Below are 21,604 nucleotides of genomic sequence, written 5' to 3'. Positions count from 1 at the left end.
CTGAGGCTCGGCTGCGTCTTGGCGTCAGCCCTTCGTTCCTTTCAAGGACGGAGCTCTGCCCCACAGGGCACACACCCCACACTAACCCATTGCTGGCGGGCACCTGGGCTGCCTGTGCACAACACACCACATGAAGGGTTCTGCGGGTGTGTGCACTTCTCTTGGCCAGATGCCCAGGAGTGGGACTGCTGGGTCAGGAGGTCATCGGCAGTCTCGGGGGGCCACACCACTGTCGCCACGGCCTTTCCTGCCAGCAGTGGAGGGATGTGACCTCACAGCCTCGCCGCACCACCCCCACCTGTGGGCACTGCACCCTGCTGGGGGAGCGCTCTGGCGGCAGAGCATGAGGACCTCTGGTGGGGCTTCCTGGGCGGGTCCCTCCCGCTTGGCACTGGGCAGGGCTGCTCCCCATGGGCTCTGTGGTTTTGCTAAGTTCTTGGGGCCAATTCAGACCCAGAACAAACTCCTCCAGGGAGGGTGGGGCATTTTCCCCAACTGTCCAGTTTTCACGCTGAATGAGACGCAGATTCTTAAATATTCTTGATTTCACAGAATTTTATTCTTCTACTGATAAAATCAAAGATAGGAACCTAGAGAGGACATGAACTAAATCCTAAAAGCAGCAGCTGCAGTGGTATTTACATGGAGTCGTGTGGGAAGGACGCATCGGGTCCACGCAGACCGTGCCACAGGGCACACACCCAACTCCAGAATGCTGAGGCCACAGGCCAGGCGTCAGTCGCAGCACAGGGGTGGTTTTCCATACCTTACCCTCCAGTCTCAGTACAGGGACCCTGGACCAGGAGAGGCCCCAGTGCAAGGTGGGTGGACGTCACTGCCTAACTCCGTGTGGAACCCACACGGGCAGGGCCCCAGGGCCCCAGCCTGGCTGCCTGGCACACACCGTGGCCGGTGGTCAGCCCGGCAGCACTCCAGAAACATCCAAAGCTCACATTTAGCTTTGCCCTGACTTGAAATCCGTGGACCAGGTGATTCCCTAGTGAGTCCATGAAGCCAGAGAAAGAAAGGGGCCTGGTGTCTGGGCCCCTCAGGGCAACATCACTGTCACGGAAACCCTGGGAGTTATAAATAAATAAGCCATGCAGGAAATGAGGCAGAAAAATCACCGTGACAAACAACAGGCACAATCAAACCCAGGAGAGGCGAAGGGCAGGCCTGTGAAGGTGGACGGGCATCTCGCCTGTGGCCACCAGGAGGCGGCATGCAGGCTTCAGCAGGACAACCAGGGCCTGGAGCTGGCACCCGTGCCTCCCGTGCCGAGCCCCACCCTCTCTCCAGGGGCGTGGGCGAGGACGTGGCCTCATGAGCCGCTGTGCCTCAGACCCCAAGCCACACAGTCTGGTCACGGTGCTGCAGGTGCGGAGAATTCTTGGCATTTACTGTTTCTGCGTCTCAGAAACAACCTTGTGCCCGTGGCTGGGAGCGCAGTACCCATGAAGGGATGGGGCTGGCATCCCAGCTGCAGACAGCCCAGGCTGGGCAGGGCCCTCTCTGGGGGCACGTCACTCAGGCAGCTTCCTGGGGCACGAACCAGACTGGAACCCAGCGGGGCCGGGGGCACAGGCGTGGATGGCTCTTCTCTGCCTTAACTTACAGACACTCCAGCAGGCAGGTCACAAAGCAGCAGGGAAGCACTGCTGGGCCCCCAGCCACAGGCTGTCTTACCTCCCTCAATGGGCCCAGCAGCCCAGCGGACAGCGCCAGTGGGAGCGGCTTCCCGCAAGCGGCCCAGAGGGGGCGTTGGTGGACTGTCACTGAGGAAGCCAGGTGGGCGCCGCCAAGGAAAGGCGACTCTGGATGCAAAGGTGGACGCGTGGCCTACCTCCCTGCCTCCCTCTGCTGCCGTGGCTGCACAATGTGCCCGGTACCCCGACCTCTCCCAGGAACACATGGGCACTAAGGCCTCTGCATCTCCCCATGGACACAACAAAACTTTTCATGTGTGGCCCTTGGCCTGGACAGGAGACCCCACAGCATTCCAAAAACTTGTGGGAAGCCACCCCATCAGGTGAGACCACTGGGCAGCGTTTGCCATGGCGCAGCCCCCAGGCCTCCCTCCCCGTGTGGCTGAACACTAGGAGTAGATGGTGATCACCTCCCGGCCACTGCCTCTGACCAGAAGGACCCTGTTCAGCCCCTCAGTCAGGACCTCGAGGAACTCCATGTCTGGGCGAGCTCGTTAAGGACACGATGATGCCTGCATGGAGCTGGAAGCGCAAAGGAAGACCTCACTGCCCGTGTCCCGTGTCGTCAGGACTCAGCATGAGACAGGACCAAGGTGCATCGGGACGACAGGCCCTCCTGACAGAGCCATGTGATCCCACATGGGTGGGTGCCTGCTGGGGTACACACCATCAGGATGGTGTGCAAGGCGCACGCGTCCACCAAGACACCACAGGCCAGGGAGTCCTGGTCACCAACAAAACATGACTCCTAAAGCTTTAGACCCGAGAACCAGGGCTCCGCCCTCCTGGCTCCTGGCACCCTGTGCCCCGAGTGGAGGAGATGCCTGGGGGCGGGGGGCAGGCACACCCACCAGGCAGCAGACATACCCCACTGACCAGGAGGGCTGGGCACCATGGGGAAGGGGGCTGGGTGCGTGCCAAAGCATGTAAGACAGTAAGGCCACACACAAGGCTAGGGCAGAACCACCCACCCGTGCTCCAGGCTCTGCCCCGACTGGAGGTGGTGTGCAGCCACAAGAAGCACCCAGGACCAGAGCCCCAGGCGGGAGCCAATGCCCACAGGCCTCACCGTGCTGTGCCGTCCTGCGCCATGCAACGGATGTCAGGGCAGGGCTCCTGGTGGGCTCCAGCCCCTCCCAGACACCTGGTGGTTTGGTCTGTGCTCATGTCCACCCCACTCATCACCCTAAATCCTGGGTGTCCTGGGCCTCCATGAGGCCTCCACTGCTGAACACAGAACACATAGTCGCTATTCCTTATGGTCGTCACGCCGCCTCCTGCAGCCCAGTGCTGACACCTGAGGCCCCGCCAGGGCCATGCGTTGGGACCCCTGGGCTATGAAGTGTCCTTTCCTTGATGCCTCCACCCACTCCCGGGTCCACTGCAACCAGCCAAGTGGGGCCCACCCCTCCTCGGTACCCACCTGCTCGTGGCCCCCATGTGCAGCCCAGGGGAGGGGGGCTGTGGTCCGTCAGCCTTGGGCCCCTGTGGCCAACCCCAGCTCCAGGATTCCCTTCTGAACAAGCAGAAAGCCACCCCCAGCTACTCCAGGGAAACCTGCAGGTAATGTAACCCAGGAAGGATACAGTTCTCATCCCCCTGCCGGTTTCTGGGGGGCCCTGGCATGTTCAGCAAGACCAGCTGGGCTTCCTGGGACTTGCTGAGGACGACCCCATTGAGCTTTACGGCCGTGTGCATCCTCCGGACGTTGGCCTGGTCCCTGTGGGGAGATGCACACTCAGCCTCCCGCCCGCGGTTCCACACACAGGCCACCAGAGCGCCGATCTGCCTGCACCACTCACTGCAGACACAGACCCAGCAGAAACAAACCAGGTTCAGACGGCTTCCCCACCCCGGGTTATCCACCCGACAGTGTGGCAGGCTGGGCGATCTATCTGGCCAGGAGCAGGCCTTCTGCGTGTCCCTAAAGCTGCCATGACCCTGTGTGTATGAGCGGCCACCCTCACCAGGGGAGACAGATGCCCCCGGGGCGCAGCTCGCAGTCAGCCACCTGCCGGCTCCAGAACGTTTCCCACTGAGATCCCTGCTTTAGCCGCTGCCTCGCCACGTGCCTGGGTGGGGTGCACGTGGCAGCCTCTCATTCATCTTTGCACCGGCTGGGGGCCAAAGGGGCCTCAGAAACGGAAAGGAAGGACCTTTCCCCCAACCCCCTGAGGCTACATGGGCCCTATGACCCAAGGCCGAGCATCACACCCTGGATCCTTGCCAAGAACCGGCCCCAGGGAGGCTCCACCCCGGCTCTCAGCCTCCCGCACCCTGGAGCCCGACGGCAGCAGATGGCCAGGAGCTCCTGACATTTGCCACCCGGCCTGTGTCCCGCATCCTCACTGACTGCCCACAAGTGTGTGCAGTGGCTCGTGGGCACTGATGCTTCTCCAGGTGCCCAGGCCCAGCAGCGGGAGGGAGGGTTCCTAGCCTCTGTAGACCCAGGCCCACCAGCATGCCTGGGCGCCGAGCACCCATGGGTCTGTGCTCATTCACTGGGTGGACTGGGCCCCAGGAAGCACACTGGATGCAGGCCTGGGAGAGCCACCTGCCCCATCAGAAAGCTGGCATGGCCTCCAGGCCTCGGACACCTGCATGGCGGCTGCAGCCCTCTGAGGGCAGGACTAGGGCCCTGGACACAAGGCCGGGGAGAGGCTGGCAGATGCCTCGGTCGGCTCTGTCTTGAGGCCAGTGAGCCCGATGAGAGCCACCCGTTACCAGGAGGAAAGAGGGAGATAAACCCTTTATTTTCTCTCCCTGACAGAACTACAGATCGGGCATCTGCCCACAGCACAACCGGGGGTCCTTCGTCACAACAGCCACGAGTTAGCTGCCTGGACAGACCACAGTTCTGGTGCCTGGGGCCGACAGCAGTCCCAGAAGTGTGTGATGTCAAGGCCCCACTCACGGTTAGGATCTGACAACATGGGTAATGTCAGGAGCAGGCCTGGGCCTGGAAGGGCCCGCAGCTCCAGCGTGAGGTGCTCCATGCACGTCAGGCACGGGCAGGCAGGGGGCCCTCATGTCCCAGGGAGCAAACAGGAACCTGCACAGGTTCCCACCCACCAAGAACCCATGAGGATACATGTCATAAATACGCTGCATTTGGCGGGAGTCAGCGTCCGGGGTGGTGGGCTGCCCAAGGTAGGGGAAGGGTGGGCGGCACAAAGCAGGAATCCCGTCCTGCAGCTCCTCATGGGGCCACACACACCCGGGATGCCATGGCAGGTCACACGTGTCACCTATGGGCTGGCCTCAGCACCTTCCAGAAGCTTCTCCCAGCCCAACCCACACGAAGGAGCCATACAGGAGGAAGTCTTGTCCCCAGCACACAGCTCCCTGTGGAATGTCAACCCACACGCTTCTTCCACGCCTGGGACGCCCTTTCTCCCACTTATGCTGTTGACTCGGTGGGCCTGCTGCCCGAACCCGACCCCTGGAAGGGTGGCAGCCCACGTGGGGACAGGGTCTCAGCTGGCCCGGGGGCGATGGGGTTTTAGGGGAGAAGCACTACTCCTATGCCAACGTGTTCATTTTGGTTTTTTAATAAACAGAGCTGACTTGGGGGGACGCTTTTTAGCTTATGATAAATCGGTCTGGTGGACCCCCCTGCGGTTTCCTGAGACATCTACACGTCTCCCTGAGTACGTGACTAACTCAGGTTGAGGGGCTAGAGATGGAGTGGCCGCCGCCATAGATGCCCAGCCCAGAGAGGTGCTGGGTGGGGAGGGACGAACAGCAGATGACAGTAACCATGGGGCGCCCTGCCCCCTGGCTCCTGAGGCCTGATCACACGGAGGTTCACCCGCATTCCCGTCACATGAACACAGAAGGCACAAATGCCACGGGGTAGGGAGTAAGGCTGTCCTTGGGGAACCACATGCCTGTGGATATTGTGTGAGCTAAGAGCTGCCGACACGCACATGTCCTCTGCGCCAGAGCTGCCGAGGCCAGCCTGCCCCCCTCCAATTCCCAGGTGTTACTGAGACTGAATCTCAGGCACAAGCCAGGAGCTGCTCTGGGCAGAGGGAAGCGAATTAAACAGCAGCTACTGAAAGCGAAACAGTGGCGGGCACACTCTGCCTGCACACAGACACACGTGCACACACAGGGACACATGCACACACACAGCCGTGCACATGTGGTTCACAGGGGGCTGTGCAAGCTGGCATGCAAGGCCCTAAATCTAAGGAGTATCCACACAGTGGCAACTTACAGGCTTCCCCATTCTCTATGCGGAAGGGAAAACAAAGAACACGTTACTCTGGGAGAGAACAGGATGAACTTTCAAACAGTTCCTGGGCACATCCCAAGCTGCCCTTTTTTCAGTTTACATAGGCTTCTCCACCAGGAGGTCTGACCCCATGGACCCCAGAAAGCCCCCTGACCCCTCCCAGCAACCCAGGAATTTAAGATTTAGTTCCACTGCCAAAGAGCCCTGGGGGCTCTCGATGCCACAGGCAGGAGCCATGGCAGGGGAAGGCCCAGCCCCAAGGTTCAGTGGGCACCACTGGCGGGGTCGGGGCTGGGAGTTCCAAGCCCACCCAGAAGCCCTGACATTGCCATTGCAAGACCCAGCAGGGGGCAGGGGCACTGCTTCAGGTGAGCTCACTGCCCACGTCCCATCTGACCCCCAGAGGCAGACCGGCTCCTGGCCACATACATCCCCGAGGCCCGTGGGGGTGTGCCTGGGGCCCTCCAGCAGGCCACAGAAGGGAGCTGCCAGCCTGCACGGACCGACACTCACGGCTTCAGGCTGAAGAGGCCTTTGAACCCGGGCATGCCAGGGTCTCTGCTCTTGTGCTTCTCAGCGGCGAGCTTTTCCTTGGTCCAGGTCATCTGCACCTTGTCTGGCGAGGATGGGGCCTGGGTCCTGGCAGCCACCGCAGAATGGGATGCGGTGTTCCGGTCGTGGATTAGCTGAGCCTGGTGGGCAGGGCAACAACAGGCTCTCTGCGATCAGCAGGCCCAGAGTCCCCCAGGGAAACAGGGCAGGCTGGCCCCGGGGAGCCCCAGACAGGCCCCACACCAGGGCCCCGATGCTGTCCACTCTGGCCAGGCCCCCTCCTCCTGAGCAGACTCATGGATTCCACCTGTCCCAGCTCTGAAGCTGACAAGGTCCAGCTGACATGCACATTCTGCCCTGACCTGCTCCCCTCCCCCTCACAGCCCCATCCCCTCTCGCCAACAGCAGAGGGACCATGTCCTTCGGGAGGGAGCTGCCAGTCCAGGCCACCCCAGGAAGGCTGTGTCGGAAGAGGCACCACCTGATGGCCGGAGGGCATGGGGGAGGCCCAGGGGTCAGAGTGCAGCCCCTAGAGGTCAGGGACGGAGCCTGGGGAATGACTCACTGCCTGCCTGCCTGAGGACGGAGGTGATGGGGGAGGAGGCCGGGGGCCTGGGAGGGGGTGACACAGGGGCTGTGCCTGGCTGGAACAGCAGCAGAGGCTGGCTTTGAGGGCGCTGTGTGTGTTAGGCAGGGGGCCACCCAGCCCAGCCCCACCTGAGCGTGGCCCACAGGGGCCTGTGGAGGGAGGTGGAGGCAGGCGCCCATCCACCACCCGCCCTTCATGAAACTCTGGGTGGGGGAAGGCTGGCTCGTAGCTGTGGGGCTGCTGGAGGGCACGCAGTGCCTCAGGGGGCTGCCTCCCACCCCGTGACTGCCGGCCCGCAGCAGAGGGGCACGCCCGCACCTCTCTCTCCCGCTCAGTCCTGGACAGCTGCATCTGCTTCAGCATCTGGGACCTCTGCTCCATCACCAGCGTCTTCTCGTATGTGAATGCTGAGATGTCGTTTTCCACCTGGAACATCCCAACCAAGAGCTGAACGACATGCACAGAAAGCAAGCCACCCATAGATGCCACCTACTAAGCTCGGCTGAGAGCCAGAGCCAGGGCCGGGGTGAGGTGCAGGGCCAGGGTGGGAGTGCCAAGAACACCCCATTCGAACACACCCTGGCCCTGGGGCCATGTGCTGCACACTGACACCCAAGATACCTGCCTGCGAGGAGGACGCCACAGCCAACCAAGGGCACGCTGTTGGGGGCTCTGGACGTGGGCCTGTCTGGCTGTGGCTGCCAGCAGCAGACCAAGTGCCAGGACACACTCACAAGGGCCCAGAGCAGAGCCAATCACCTGCACAGTGTACCTGCAACTCCCCACTGACCACCGAGCTGGGATCTCCTCGGTGACCCTGGCCTTCTTGCCTGCCAAGGGGTGATTCCTCTCAGGGCCTGTGTGACCCTCCCTGAAGCTGAGCTCCATCTGGCAGGGCCAGAGGGCCTGTTCGCTGTTCCCCTGAACTTATGTATTGTGTTAAATGCCCTTAAGTTTCCTAATGAGTCACGTAGGGAAACCAATGTTCATGTGGTATGTCTGCGCGGGTCTGTTTACTAAATCCTCACTAAACAGGAAGTGTGTTTTCTTGGGTTCCAGATGCTTAGTTGTCTTGTCTGCAGTACCCCTATTTCTGACCCTTACAGCTCCAGCATCAGCTTTCCAGCAAGCAGGGTGATTGTGCATGGCCTGCCAGCGGCTGACACCACAGGGGTGCTGACCCCGACTCCCACAGCACTCACTGGGCTGGTTCTGGCCCCACCGAATATCCACTTATCCTTACTTCCTTAATACTCCTTATAAAACTTAACTCATTTTAAAGAGGAGTCTCACCCCAAACCCCTTTGTGCAGACTATTCACGGTTTACGCTCCTGACTGGTTTTCCTAAGCCTTGCTGGCTGGGACCAACTCCCTCAGTATTAGTGACCCTGATTCCTTACTGTTAAACTTTGGCCGCTGGCCACTGGCCTCCCCTGTGGGCGCCCTGCCTCTGGTGGCCGGCACCCTCGGGCCCCATGCTCAGGAGGGCTCCCCGTCTAGGTGGGCCCTGCAGGGGAGGTTGCCCGGCAAACTCCCCAGACGCAGCGGAGAGGATTGGGGACCCTGCCACTTCCTGGCAGGAGGACAGAGCCAGGTCCAGCCCAGCGGTGCCCGGAGCTCCACAGGAGAGTGGGACCGGCTCCCCCCACCGCAAATCCAGGTGGGGTGTCCCTGGTGGCCCTGTCACCATTTCACAGTGTCCCCAATGCCACAGATGTTTGTAATTAAGCCTTACTTGCAATTAAGGCTGGAATCAAGCTGGGTTATGGGTTTTGACATTTCTATTAAACAGTCACACCAACTACCTCCTTGGAAGGGCCTGAGAGCCTCTGAAACACCATGACTAGTCGGTGGGAATTTTGATGCTGACTCCAAGCTCCGGAATGTGTTCCTCAGCCCTGCAGCCCCTCAGATGGAGGCCAGATCGCCTGCCATCCTAATTCCCCGTAGCTTCAGATGACTTAAAACTGCAGCAGGTCCCCAAACAGGGACAGGAAAGGCCAAAGCACAGTTACAGGAGGATGGCGACCAAGGCAGCAAAAGGCGGCAAAAGGCGCCAGAGGGCGGGGCAAAGGGGGTTAGCGCGGGGGCGGGGCTCCACAGGCCCCGCCCTCCCCACGCTGGCCGTCCCGCAGGACTCTCACCATCTCCACCACCTCCACCTCGGCGCTGATGCGGAGGTGGTACAGGAACATCTGCAGGTCCTTCTTCATCTGGATGCTGTTGTCATCCTCCTGGGCCACCGTGAAGATGCGCATGCGGCATTTCCTCCACACCTGGGCGCGGGGTGGGGTGAGGGCTGGCCGGTGCTGCCCCGGCACCCCCTGTGCAGCCCGCGGCCCTGTGCCCGTCTCCACGACCCGTCACCGTCTCCACGCCCCGTGCCCACCTTATGCTGTCGCAGCAGGAAGGGCAGCAGCATGAGGAGGCCTCCGTCGTGCACGACCCACCATACGTCGATGTTCCCCTCGCCGAGGCGCTCCTGGTTTTGTGGAAACAGGTCCACGTTTTTGGCCACTAGCAGGGCCTGCTGCGCCGCAGTGGTGTCACGCACAGTGTCTGGAGAGGCAGCGGGTGGCTTAGATGGGGCAGAACCGCATGGCCCCATGGCCTCACTGTCCCCAGCCAGCCTGAGGGGCGGCTGCAGTCTAGGCCACAGGGTCCTGCAAAGCCCCTGCCCAGGGTGACCCTGCCCCATCTGCACAGGTCACCCAGGAGTCACCCAACTGGGAGCAGGGTTGGGAGACTGGGTGGTTTTTAATTGAAGGCCTCCAGAGAGAGTGATCGCCAGACCCAGAGGAGCACGTGGAAGCCTGCACAGGCCCCAGGGCAGGACGCACCCACGAAGTTCTTCCAGGAGAAAGGGTTGTCCTCCTGCTTCCAGGACTGTGGCCAGGCCATGAGCACCGTGTTGTGCCTCATGCCCCCCAGGCCGGCCGACTGGATCAGGTGGGACATGCCGTCCCGCCGGGTGCAGGACACCACCAGCTGGCAGAAGCCCTTCATCTTCTCCATGCTCATCAAAGACCGAATGTTCTGAGGAGACAGGTGGGGTCAGGCACCCAGCAGGCCCCAAGGCAGGGCCAGGGCTGGCAGGCACCACCTCCACCCCTGGGACCCGGGACCCCGGCCGGGTGCTGGAGGGCCACCTGCATGCGTGCGAGGGAACAGCTGTGTGGGTGGATGAGCTCACGCATGCATGGTCATCGGCACACACCAGTGAGGCCCCTGGTTCCCTGCCACCTCTACCCCCTAATTAGCCCAGACGGTTAAGGCCAAGGTCACCAGCAGATGCCAGCTTTCCATCCTAGTCAGCACGCTCATGGCTCAGACACCTCCAAGTGCTTCTCAAGTGAAGCTTTCAAAGATTAAAATGATCTGCACAGAAACTGGATTTAAGGAACAAGTCAGGGGCTGCTTGTCCTGCACACTGGTCACGAGAACGACTTTGAAGCCACCAGAGCAAGCTCAGGGCACTTCTCCCAGGCTGCTTCTCAGAAGGCTGCGGGCGGGCCACCCTGGCTCAACCCTCGGAGCAGCACACCGCCTACTGGCACGGCAGCCAGCGCCATCTCCTAGTTGAGGGCAGAGGAGCTGCCGAGCACTCGTACCACAAGCTGTGGCCATAGTCACACGGCTCTTAGCAATGTCAGAAATAAAAACCCGGGCATTCCTGCCCACAGAAGAAGGTCTGGCAGAAAATGCCCCAGGCAGGCCTGGAGCTTGTCACACCAAACACAGGAAGCAGACAGGACCCCCAGGCTGGGCCAAAACAGCAAAGGCACCAAGGTGAAGGGGCTGCCCCGGCCCAGCCGAGAACAGGCTGATGGACATCCCAAGGTCACCTGCACAGCACCTAAGCCCGTCTACAGTCAGAAACCACCACGCGGAGGCCAGGGTCCACGGTCCACAACCGTCACACCGAAACCAGGGTCTACGGCCAACAACAGCCACGCTTGGATCCAGAGTGTGTCCCTGACTATGATGCTTAAACCCAGGATCCACAGTCAATGAAGGGCATGCTTAAGCCCGGGTCTATGGCCCACGACTGCCCAGTTAGACCCAGGGCCTAAGTCACACTGGTGCCTTTGGAGAGAAAGGAATGGAGCAAGCGTGTCACCTGACCTCCAATGAGCTGAACTTGCAAGCCGCTGAAGGCCAGGGCAAGTGTCTCCACAGGCACTGGCCACCCGGGTGGCCGAGCGAGGGCAGGGTCAGGCATGCCATCTGTAACCGCTGGCGGGCGACGCTGCCTGTAAACCCATTCTGAGCTCTCTCGCCTGCCCCAGAATTAACTGCCTGGATCTGGGTGAGCCCAGCAGTGCTGCCCTGATTCGCAGGCATGTGAACATGGCAGGGGTGTGTTCCAGAGCACCAGGTATGGGGACCCTCCTGACAGGGACAGGGGCCACCCAAGAAGCAAGAGAGGCAGACACGCCACCGGCCTGGTGGGAACAATCCTTACTGGCACAGAGGGAAGAGGAGATCTGAGCAGCTAGGAGGCGAGCGGCTGCTGGGGCGCCCTGGACGTTGCAGGGTGGCTGTGGGAAAGGCCAGCCCTCTCAGAGCAAATGCAGAGCAGATGACAGAGGGGAGGGGGCAGACTGGGCTCGGAATAACCAGGCCGAGGGCAGGGAGGCAGGGTCGCAGGCTGGGGGTTGGCCGCACAGGGCCTGATACTCCATTTGCCATTTCTGTTCACATTTGGATTTCCTGTAAGAAGGTGCCTGAAGGGCAGGGAGTGACATGAAGAGCCCGGGCTCAGGACCGGGTGCTGAGGAGCCGAGGGCAGCAGGTCAGACGTGGTGCAGCATCAGCATCTGAGTCAGGGAGAGGGGGCCTGGCCTGCCCTTGGCCCTCATCCCTGCCAGTCCAGAGCCTCTGATGGCAAACGCAGTGGTGGTACACAGGCCTCACACACGTGCAGACCTCAAACGTGGGAGGACATGGTATGAAGCTGAGTGGTCAAGGGCCTTGCAGGCACCCTGTCCAGGGCCTTCCCGAGGTTCATGCTGGTTGGCCCGTGGCACCAGGTCCTCGGCAGTAGGCCCTAGCTTTCCTGGGTGTCACACCTACTGGGGTTTCCAGCCCTGCACACTCCAAACTCAGAAACCACCGTCTCCTCTGACACAGCACGACACAGCAGCAGAAGCGCTTCAGGGCCTCAGACTACGACGGGCTGGGCTGCCTCCGCGTGCAGCCCGGGTGGAGTGGCCCCGGCTCTGCCCGCCCGCCCACCCACCCGCCTACCTCCTCGGCCCGCTGGGCCTCCGCGTGCTTGTCCAGGAAGGTGCCCTCCAGCACGGAGCCCACAATGGTCAGGCCCTTGCCGGCCTTGAGCTGCGTGGTGAAGGACAGCAGGCGCGGGTGCTTCACGCCCTGCTCCTCGTCCAGGCTCAGCATCACCAGCACCTGCGGCCTGCGGGGGACCACGGTTACCATGGCAACTCACTACAGCACTGCCAGGCGGCCAGGGCCGCAGTGAGCAGCTGCTGCCCAGGCACCCAAGGCACCCGGCTCTGGGGGGCAGAACTCCCTTCCCTCCAGCGGGCGGGAGGCGCACGGCGGTCCACAGCAGAGCCCGACACCAGCCAGCTCCCTGACACCGCGCGCCACGCCGTCTCTGCCCACTGAGAGTCCCATGCCCCTCGCCACCATGCCTGGCTCTGTGGGAAGGAGCTAGGAGCTCCTGAGACAATCACTTCCTCGAGAGAACCATGGACTGTCCCTGAAGCCCGATTTTAGGGACAGGCACTTGTGGGTACAAAGGGCCTGAGGCAGGGTGGGCTGGGGGTGCTCACCTCCAGTTCTTGGTGTGGGGGGGTCCATGCTCCACGTGCAGCAGGGCGTAGCGGGCGGCATTCAACGACAGCCCCCTGATGCCATCTCCCCACTCCTTCTCGGCCCTGTGGGGACGGGGCGGCAGTAAGCCCACCCACGGCACCAACAGGAAGGCACCCATGGGGCAGCCTCCTAGCGAGGATCCTGGGGTCTCTGCAGCACCTCTGGGTTGGGGGGCTTCCCAGGCCTACCAGTGGGGTGTAGGAGGGCAGAGCACAGGGAGGGGCAGCCTGGGAGGAGAGGGCGGTGCAGGGGCACTGGCACACCCGGGTGGGACCTGAGTCGGGGCAGGGACTTGGTGGGCAGGCAGAGACCCAGCAGAACTGTCCTCATCAACCCCCAGACCCACCCTGGAGCTGGATGGGGGGGTTACCCCGCCTTCCTCCCCCTGCAGGGGCCAGGGCCGCTGGGGCCCAGAGATGCAGTTCGCCCACTACCGTTGCTGCCACCATTTGGCGTTCCACAGGCGCCATTGGAAGCTGGTCATCACACCGATGCCATCACCAGACCGTGTCCGCTCCAAAGGCACACGGAGGAGCGGCTCTTACAGGCAGGCAGGCCTCACGGCACCACGGCGAGCATGACACTACCTGCTGTGCATCATGTGCGCCCGGGCAGCTTGGCTGCCGCGGATCCTCAGGCCCCTGCGCCGGGGGTGGAACCCCAACATGCTGGCCTATGTGGACCCCAGGGAGGCAGCCCCCCTTATGAGCGCGCCTGTGCGCGGTGTGGCTGCAGCACTCACCCGCGGTACTCAATGTACTTGTAGATGCAACCCGCTATGAGCATGGCAAAGAGCGCGTAGTACCAGGAGCAGATGAACATCAGGGCCAGGCACAGGCTCATGCCCAGGAAGGACAGCGCCCTGGGGACACAGGCCTCACAGCACTTTGCCTCGCCCGCCCCGCCCCCACCCTCTCCAACCCGCAGACCTTGCCCTGCCCCTCCCACCTGCAGCCTCGCCCACCAATAGCAGGCCGCCCCGCCCACCTGCAACCCCGCCCACCAATCGCAGGCCTCACCCACACAGGGCCCCCAAAGTAGCATCTGAGCAGCCGCCTCAAACACATCACTTGACCCTCAGTGAAAACCTGGTCACAACTATGTAACAGGGCACTTGGTGGGTGGGCCCTCCGCCAGCAAACCATTCTGGGGCACTGTTCGGCCACGTGGGCTCTGACAGGGCCCCGGGTCCGCAGCCACCCCCTCCTCCCCCAGTGTGCTCAGCACCCCTGTGCACCAAACACAGTGGTTCCCTGTGTCTTCCCGGACGGCTGACATGCTGAGGCAGGGGCCCAGCAGCCCAAGGCTGCACGACTCAGACGCCTGAACATCCCAGGAGATGACCAGTGACTTGGCTGGAGTTCATGCCCCAGAGAACAAGCAGGGACCCCTGGGCGACCCCATGTGCTTACCAGTGGTAGTACTTAAAGCGTGGCCGCCAGTTGGGTGCGCGCAGCAGGGTCTGCACCGCGCAGGCCAGGTTCACAAACATGTAGCACATGAGGAAAAACCTGAGGGCATCAGGCACAGCATCGGGGGCAGACCCCAGGCCCCAGTATGCCGGGTCCCCTGCCCTCCACCTCTCAGGAAGCACCCTCCCTCTTGGCCACGTCACCATCCCACGGGTGACCGTGTTCCGTGTCCATCCCTGTGTCCCCTGGCAGGCCAACCCAGAGAGCAGGTGCCTCATGCCCCATCTCCTGCCGCACCCGTGGCCACTCACATGGAGAGGATGGGGGCCACGCTGTCCAGGGAGGCGATGAGGATGCCGGCCTCGCAGATGAGGACTGTGAGCAGGAGGGCCCACGTGGGCTCCCCATTGGCCTTTCCGTGGCCAAACACCTGCAGAAGAAGGGCAGGGAGCTGGTGGCCACAGCGCAGGGGCCTCAGGAGCACCCTGTATTCAGGGGAGGAGCCCATTGGGCAGGCCGACCCGGGAGCATCTCAGAGACGTGGCACCAGCAGAACTGGGTAGCCTCACATGTCAGGATTGCCTCACCATGCCCGGGACACCCAGAACTCGTGGGGATAGATGAAGGCTTAGGTACCATTAGACCCCGGGTCCCCGCACAGAGCACTGGCCGGGGATCACTGGCTGGGGGTCTCCTGGCATCCTGAGGCCATCCCCAAGACGGAGGCGCAGGGTCCCTTCTCACACCTGTGGGGACATTCCTGGGTGGACCCCACAGTAAGGCCTGGGCCCTAAACCTGCAGCCACACAATGTGGCAGAACCTCCCGGAAGGCTGCGCCCAGCCTCTAGGGACACCATGCTGCCTGCTGCCCAGTGGTACAGAGGGATGACCACGTGAGGACACGGGAGAAGGTGGATGTCCACACGCCCAGGAGAGAGGTGCAGGAGGACCTGCCCTGCTGGCACCTGGACTCCAGACCCGCACCCCCAGGTTGGGAGGCAGTCAGGTTATGTTTTCTGAGCAACCCTCTGTGGCTTGTGCTACAGTGGCCCCAGGACACTAATGCATCAATGGCCTCACCCCAAAAAGCCTCACCCACACTTGAGGAAGAAGGGGCCCTGGGACATCACATCCTGGCAGACAGATACTGACCCCACAGGTAGACACCCCTGGTCCTCCCAAACATTTTGCAGAGCCCAGGCCAGCGAGGGACTGCCTGTACCCACACCCTGCACCCTCAGCCCCATGACCACCTCAGGGCAGGGCTGCCAGGCTGAAGGTGGGAATCTCTAATGGTAAGGAGCACGTTGTGGGGGCAGACCCTTGGGGATCCTCCCAGAGGGCACCCTGCTCTTGGGGGGCCGACGGGCAGCCACTGCACTTACCTGCAGAAAGGGGACGATGCCATCTCTGGCAATGGCCTGCAGCAGGCGTGGAGCCCCCGTGAGGCTCTGTAGGCCGGCGCCGCAGGTTGAGAAGAAGGAGCCGATGACGATGACCCAGGGGGATGGCCAGGCCAGCATACCGATGACGAGCTTCCCCTGCAGGGCCTCCCCGAACCTGGGGCAGGCATGGGGTGGCTTTCAGAGCATGAGCCCGAGATGTAAAACCTTCCCACGTTTTGAGAAAGTAACTGGCCCCACAGCAGTGAGCAAACGAGTTCTGCCTCCTAAGGGCCCGTCCTCAGGAGCAGGGGGCACGGCCCGGCCCAGGGTCCACACAGCTACTGCCCCTCCTGCCAAAGCAGGGTTGCCAGCAACAACGGCTCAGTCACGGCCTCTCCGTCAGGGACCAAGGGGGACCCCTGTGCCCAAGGGCTGCTGAACGCGCACCCACAGAGAGGACAGTGGTGGCAATGGGGTGGCGGGGTCTCCCAGGAGCCTGCACCTCCAGCTCATCAGGGTCTGAGGTTCCTCTGGGTCCCCAGCTCCACTCTGGAGCAGAACTGGGGACACACTGGGACCAAATGGGGTCCCAAAGGGGCCATGGGCTTCCTGCTGCGCAAAGTGTGAAGGCCTGGGGTGACCTCAACTTCAAAGCTAAAGTCTTCAAGAAAACCGACGCTGACCCCAGAAGTTTCTAGAAGGTGCAAAGGAAAACCAACATACTTATCTCGCAAGACCACGCCTTCAATGCAGGCCCCAAACAGCACAATGCAGGAGAGATCTGCGGCTCATGTCAAGGAAGTGGTAGGCGCGATGTGGGGGTAATGGGGGCCAGACACCATGTCCTCCGCCCACCTGCCCTGTGTGCACAGCCATGTCCCGTGACCCCTGGGGCACCTCCCTCACTGCCCCATCCTAGCTCCAGAGAACAGCCTCGGGCAGTCAGGATGCACAGGGCCTGCAGAGCAACCACCATGGGGATGAACTTCAGCAACAGAAGCCTTGGCCACCCCTCCTAAACCAGTGGCTCAGCAATGACCATGACCAGCCATGGGTGCATGGTCACGCTACGTGTGTGTAGATAACTGCTGCACATGCTTTACACGCAGTGCCGTGCTCCGTGACTGACCTCGAAGGTGGGAGTTGTGTCCTCGCCTCTTGTTATCTTTCACGAGACCATCACCAGCCCAGCTCTCTTGGAGGGGCGTGCGCTGTGGCCAGAGTTCACCTCCGTCGGGTGCGAGCTGAGAAGGGTGGGGAGGGCCTGGCCCTTCCCCAGTGCCCTTGCCACCCGACGCCTCTGCCCCAAGGATACAAATAAAAGATGTGGTCACGATGGCCATGATGGTCCCTGTGGGGATTGATTTCTGGGCATCCTTGAGGTCCCCAGACCGGTTTGAGCCGGCCATGATACCTACGGAGGCAGACGTGTTAACGTGCAAACCTGGAAACACCGCAGCTGCTGGCCAAGGCCCATCTGAGGTGGCATCCGCACACAGCGCCCGCTGGCCTGGACCACACCCAGCCATGCCGGAAAGGTGTGATGAGAAGTGCTAGCCAATGCCTGCCTGCTCTGACGCCGGGGCCCCAGGCAGAGCTAAGGTACAGCATGGAGAGACAGTGAGCAGCCCCTCGCGGGCTGGCCTTCTGGGCACGTGCAGGCTCCAAGTGGGGACCAGGAGCTGACCTGGCAAGGACCAAGGGACCGACACGCTAGCAGCCACAGGCCATGGGGTCAGCCAGCACAGCCAGGTGGGGGCTGGGGCTCAGGTGTGCCAGACAAGCTGAAGTGCGGGCATGTGTGCACATGCGGGGCAGGGGGCACTGGTGTGCACACAGGCATGGGGTGCTGGCGTGCCCCGTGGGCAGTCCCAGAAGGTTGGCTGACTCCCTGTAAGGACAGGCCCTGTCCCCACTCCGGACCGCCATGGCTGCAGAGCTCCCTCACAGTCCATGACTTCCCAGGCCCCACACGCAGGAGATGGGGGCAGAGACCCATAAGACGGGTTCTCAAGCCAAGTGGGAAGGGAAAGGGGGCCCGGGGTCAGGGGTGGTGCAGGCAGCCCCACCGGGAACGCAGCCTCACCGGTCACAGAGGGGAAGTAGATGCCGACCAGCATGGTGAAGTAGGTCATGATGTCAGTGAGCACATAGGGCAGCCCGCTGGCTCTGCTGTCACCCGGCACGGGCACTGAGGGCACGCCCCCCTTCTCCACAAATGCCCCCTTGTCCGCATAGGCACTCCACAGGTTATCTGTGGGGACAGGCCACGTGACGGGACTCTGAAACCTGCTGCCAGGGCCCTGCCATTGGGGTGGCCCAGCAGATGTGGTGGGTGACGAATAGTTCATGTGGCTCGTGTGCCCCCGTGGCTGCAGCCTCAGCTGAAGACAGGGGCGACTTGCTCAGAGGAACTGGCCCGAGGGAACCTGAGCCATCGGGAAGCCGTGGCCACCAGTACACATGAGGCCCAACACAGAGGACCCTCCGGGGCAGCGAGGGTCCCCACCCCACTGCACAACACGCCCAGGGCGGATCCCAGCCTGGGCCTCCCCCTGCCGCCTGCAGGCCCTCCCTGCCTGGACCCCGACCCAGACCCACACCCCCACACCCAGGACCCACCCATGCCCCTCAGGACAGGGCGCCTTGTGCTGCAGCCACACCTCACTCCGGCTCTCAGCTGAAGGTGGTCAGTGCCTTGCTGACCACCCACCCCACCTCAGCGTGGTAACAACCCACCACGGGCAGGCACTGGGACTCAGCTTCATGCTCAGGGGCACGGCTCCCCTCCACCGAGAGCTCAGGCCTCTCCTGGGCCGGGGGTGGGGGGAGCCGGCCCAATTCCTCATCACAGAGGAAGGCGAGACCACTCCCTGGTAACAGGTTACATCCCCGTGCTGGCTCCTGTGGTGGCCTGAGCCTGGACCCACTGGCCTCCACCAAGGGCCCGCAGCAAACCACTCGGCTGGGATTGGCCAGGGGCCCCAGCAGGGCAGCAGCAGGGACTCTGGGATGAGCCTGCCGGCCAAGAACAGCAGGGCACTCACCCAGCAGGACACCACTGGCCACACCAGGAATGCCCTGGATCTCTGTGACGTTGTTCTGAGCAAAGTACTCGTCGCAGGTGGCGCCAGGCAAGGAGCTGTTGCAGAAGAGGCCCCAGAGCATGGTGGTCACCGTGCCATTGCTGGCATTGTGGACTTTGGCACAGACATCGAAGCTGCGTCTTGACAGTGTGCGATTCCCCAGCAGGCAGACCCTGGGGAAGGCAGAGGGTGAGATGTCATGCCCACCCTGCCTGAAATGACTCTGCTTTTCTCGCACAGCCGGAGGGAGGTTTCCAGGGTCCCTGCAGCTGCTAATGCTCCCTTCAGTGACGGGACGTTGGCATGAGCTGCTAGGGCTCAGTGTCCCCATAAGACCTGGCCCAACACCATGCTCCCTAATCCCAGGCTCTTAGACGGCTGGCGCTGAGGGATGCCGTCCCAGGGTCTGACACAGGAAGCAGGGCTGTCCCCCTGGGGGCAGCTTGCTCCATATGGAGACAATGCACAGGATTCTGGGGAGCTCGGCACCAGCTGCCCACCCAGCAGCCGGCTGCACCTCTGCTCACACGTCCTGTGACCCTGGGCCGCCCCCTCCTGTCTCAGCATCCTCACTGAGGCCCAGGGACAAACCTGCACAGGGGCTTCCATGCACTCTGGGGAGCCGGGACACGGGGTCCGTGCACTCCAGGGAGCTGGGACACAGGAGCTGCTAAGGCTGGGCTGCACTCGGGAGCCTGTCTGCCTGACTGTCCTCCAGGCCACGGGCTACCCCCTGTGTTCCTGGGCCTTCACTAAACCCTCTATGCTTACAGAGGGCACAGCTATAGAAGCATCCTGACCTGCTCAGTCTGGAGCCCAGCGAGAGATGGGAAGGCTGCAGGGCACAGGCTGCCACACTAGGCCTGACCAGTGTGGTCAGATGTGGGCCAGGCTCTGGGAGGAAGTGCTGCATCTCTGCTGGCCTGGCACTGGGCAGAGGACCAAGGATGCCCCGGGGTGGGACCCAGGACTCACGGGATGTCCGGAGGGCCAAAGGCAGTCTTGATGACACCAGCGTAGATGGCGAGGATGGACAGCACCACACAGGCCAGGAACACCAGGGCCAGCTTGTTGACATACTTGACACCCACGAAGACCACCACGGCCATTAGGGCCAGTGCGCATGTCCCGTACACGCGCATGTTGTGCAGCACGGCCGCGTCCTCGCTGCCGGCCATCTCAGCCTGGACGACAGCTGCGCCGGGGGAGATGTAGGTCTGCGGGGGTGGAACAGGGTCAACAGGGCCGCCCGCCCTGCCTGGAAGAGGACCCACAGTGCAGAGGGACAGCAACTCTCTCGAGAAGAACCTCGAACCCCCACAGGGAAGCAGTGTCAGCACGCAGGATGAGCCGGTTTGGAGAATCGATGGGAAGAGCGGGGCTTCTGATAACAGGGATGTGATTCCAGCTCAGCCAGCCCGAGCCATCCCCCAAGAGCTGTGGGGAGCTGGCGCCCAGTCCAGCCACACTCAGTGGGGACTCATGCCTCCTGCTCAGGCTTGGGGGACCCGTGGCCAGGGCCTTCACTGCCTGAGACACAGTGGGACCGGGTGTGGGCCCTGAGAAGCAGGGATGTCAGCCTGCCCACCATTGGGCATTTCCAGCAGCCACACCCATGGCACCAAAGCAGGTGAACATGATGGAAGGTGAGGTACCAGCAGGCTCCCTGAGACAGCCTGACCTCTGAGAGGCCTGGGCAAACCGGGAGAGCACTTCTTAACACATATAAAAGATTGAGCAAATACTTCATGTTTCAGGGCAAACCTTGTGCATTTGGGGAAAACCTTGTGTGGAGGGACCTGGCACGGGTACCAGCCGACAGGGAACAGTCGAGGAGAGGCTGCTTGGAGGTCAGCGGGCCCTCTGGGCCATGCCCCATTCTCCAGGAAACCATGTGTGTGTGCCCCATGCAGGATGGGCCTGCTGATCTGGAAAGCTGCGAGGTCACATGCTGGGCAGCTGTGGCTGACTGACATGTGAGTAGGTAAAGCAAGAAACAACAGGAGGGCCAGAGTCTCCGCTGGGGGGCTCCCTCCCAGCCAGTCCAGGAAGGCCAGGGCCACACGGACAATCGTGGGCTCACACCTGTGGCCTGTCACACACAAACACCTGGGGGTCAACCCAAAAGGCAGCGAGCGGGACACCTGGTCATGCTGAGAGGACACTGTCCAGCAGCAATCACAGCCCAGCGCTGAGGAGGTGAATGCGGCCCACATGAACTCCAGGAGGCAGGTGCCTGGGTGCTGGGCAAGCCCCTGGGAGGGGATCCCACAGGGTCTGGGACAGACGGGCGCCTTTTGGTGCCAGAACAAGCTGACCCTGGGCTGAGGGCCTGGGTATGGGAAACCAGCTCTAAAACAAACACTTACCAAAAAGATCTCAATGGTCCCCAAAATATACATGGCCCCTGCGAACGTCGTGCCCAGGTAGAAGCAGAGGCCCACGGCCCCTCCGAACTCAGGCCCCAGAGATCTTGATATCATGTAGTACGAGCCACCGGCTGCAGAGACGCACATGAAGCAGCAGTTAGACATGCCCTGCACTGTGCGTGATGTACAACAGGCCCCGCACTGTGAGCACCCTGCACTGTGTGGGCCCTTCACCGCTGGCAACCTGCATCACGCGGGCCCTTCCCCAGGGGCGCCCTGCCCCACGTGGGCCCTTCACTGTGAACATGCAGCGGGTTTGGAAGCTGCAACCCAGCGAGATCGTGAAGAACTGTCCTGACGGAGGCCTGGAGCTGCTCCCCTAGGGTCTCCTCCTCCGTACACTGGACCCAACATTGAGG

The 21,604-nt window shown here is 62.3% G+C and overlaps 1 protein-coding gene across 8 annotated transcripts in view; it reads right to left on the bottom strand.

Moving 5' to 3' along the window:
- Positions 1-537: 537 nt before the first annotated feature.
- The window catches only part of SLC12A7 (solute carrier family 12 member 7), a 75,864-nt gene continuing 54,797 nt past the window's right edge, over positions 538-21,604 (bottom strand). For 5 of the 8 annotated variants that reach the window (XM_057496803.1, XM_057496826.1, XM_057496829.1 and 2 more), the window contains exons 6-25: positions 21,186-21,316; positions 19,792-20,033; positions 18,778-18,989; positions 17,817-17,984; positions 17,046-17,144; positions 16,454-16,511; positions 15,731-15,905; positions 14,656-14,774; positions 14,345-14,443; positions 13,675-13,794; positions 12,890-12,994; positions 12,339-12,507; positions 9,929-10,124; positions 9,478-9,647; positions 9,233-9,364; positions 7,406-7,513; positions 6,460-6,638; positions 5,929-5,943; positions 3,293-3,426; positions 538-2,187 (exon numbers count right to left, since the gene is read on the bottom strand). In XM_057496803.1, the coding sequence (XP_057352786.1) occupies positions 2,096-2,187; positions 3,293-3,426; positions 5,929-5,943; positions 6,460-6,638; positions 7,406-7,513; positions 9,233-9,364; positions 9,478-9,647; positions 9,929-10,124; positions 12,339-12,507; positions 12,890-12,994; positions 13,675-13,794; positions 14,345-14,443; positions 14,656-14,774; positions 15,731-15,905; positions 16,454-16,511; positions 17,046-17,144; positions 17,817-17,984; positions 18,778-18,989; positions 19,792-20,033; positions 21,186-21,316 (2,723 nt within the window). In that variant the 3' untranslated portion in view covers positions 538-2,095. The remainder of the gene's footprint in view (positions 2,188-3,292; positions 3,427-5,928; positions 5,944-6,459; positions 6,639-7,405; positions 7,514-9,232; positions 9,365-9,477; positions 9,648-9,928; positions 10,125-12,338; positions 12,508-12,889; positions 12,995-13,674; positions 13,795-14,344; positions 14,444-14,655; positions 14,775-15,730; positions 15,906-16,453; positions 16,512-17,045; positions 17,145-17,816; positions 17,985-18,777; positions 18,990-19,791; positions 20,034-21,185; positions 21,317-21,604) is intronic. The other 3 variants (XM_057496808.1, XM_057496825.1, XM_057496813.1) reach the window with 2 other exon arrangements.

Source organism: Manis pentadactyla, chromosome 2 (assembly GCF_030020395.1).
Source record: "Manis pentadactyla isolate mManPen7 chromosome 2, mManPen7.hap1, whole genome shotgun sequence".
NCBI lineage: Eukaryota > Metazoa > Chordata > Mammalia > Pholidota > Manidae > Manis > Manis pentadactyla.
Note: the sequence above shows the minus strand (reverse complement) of the source record. Positions and strands in the feature narration are given on the sequence as shown.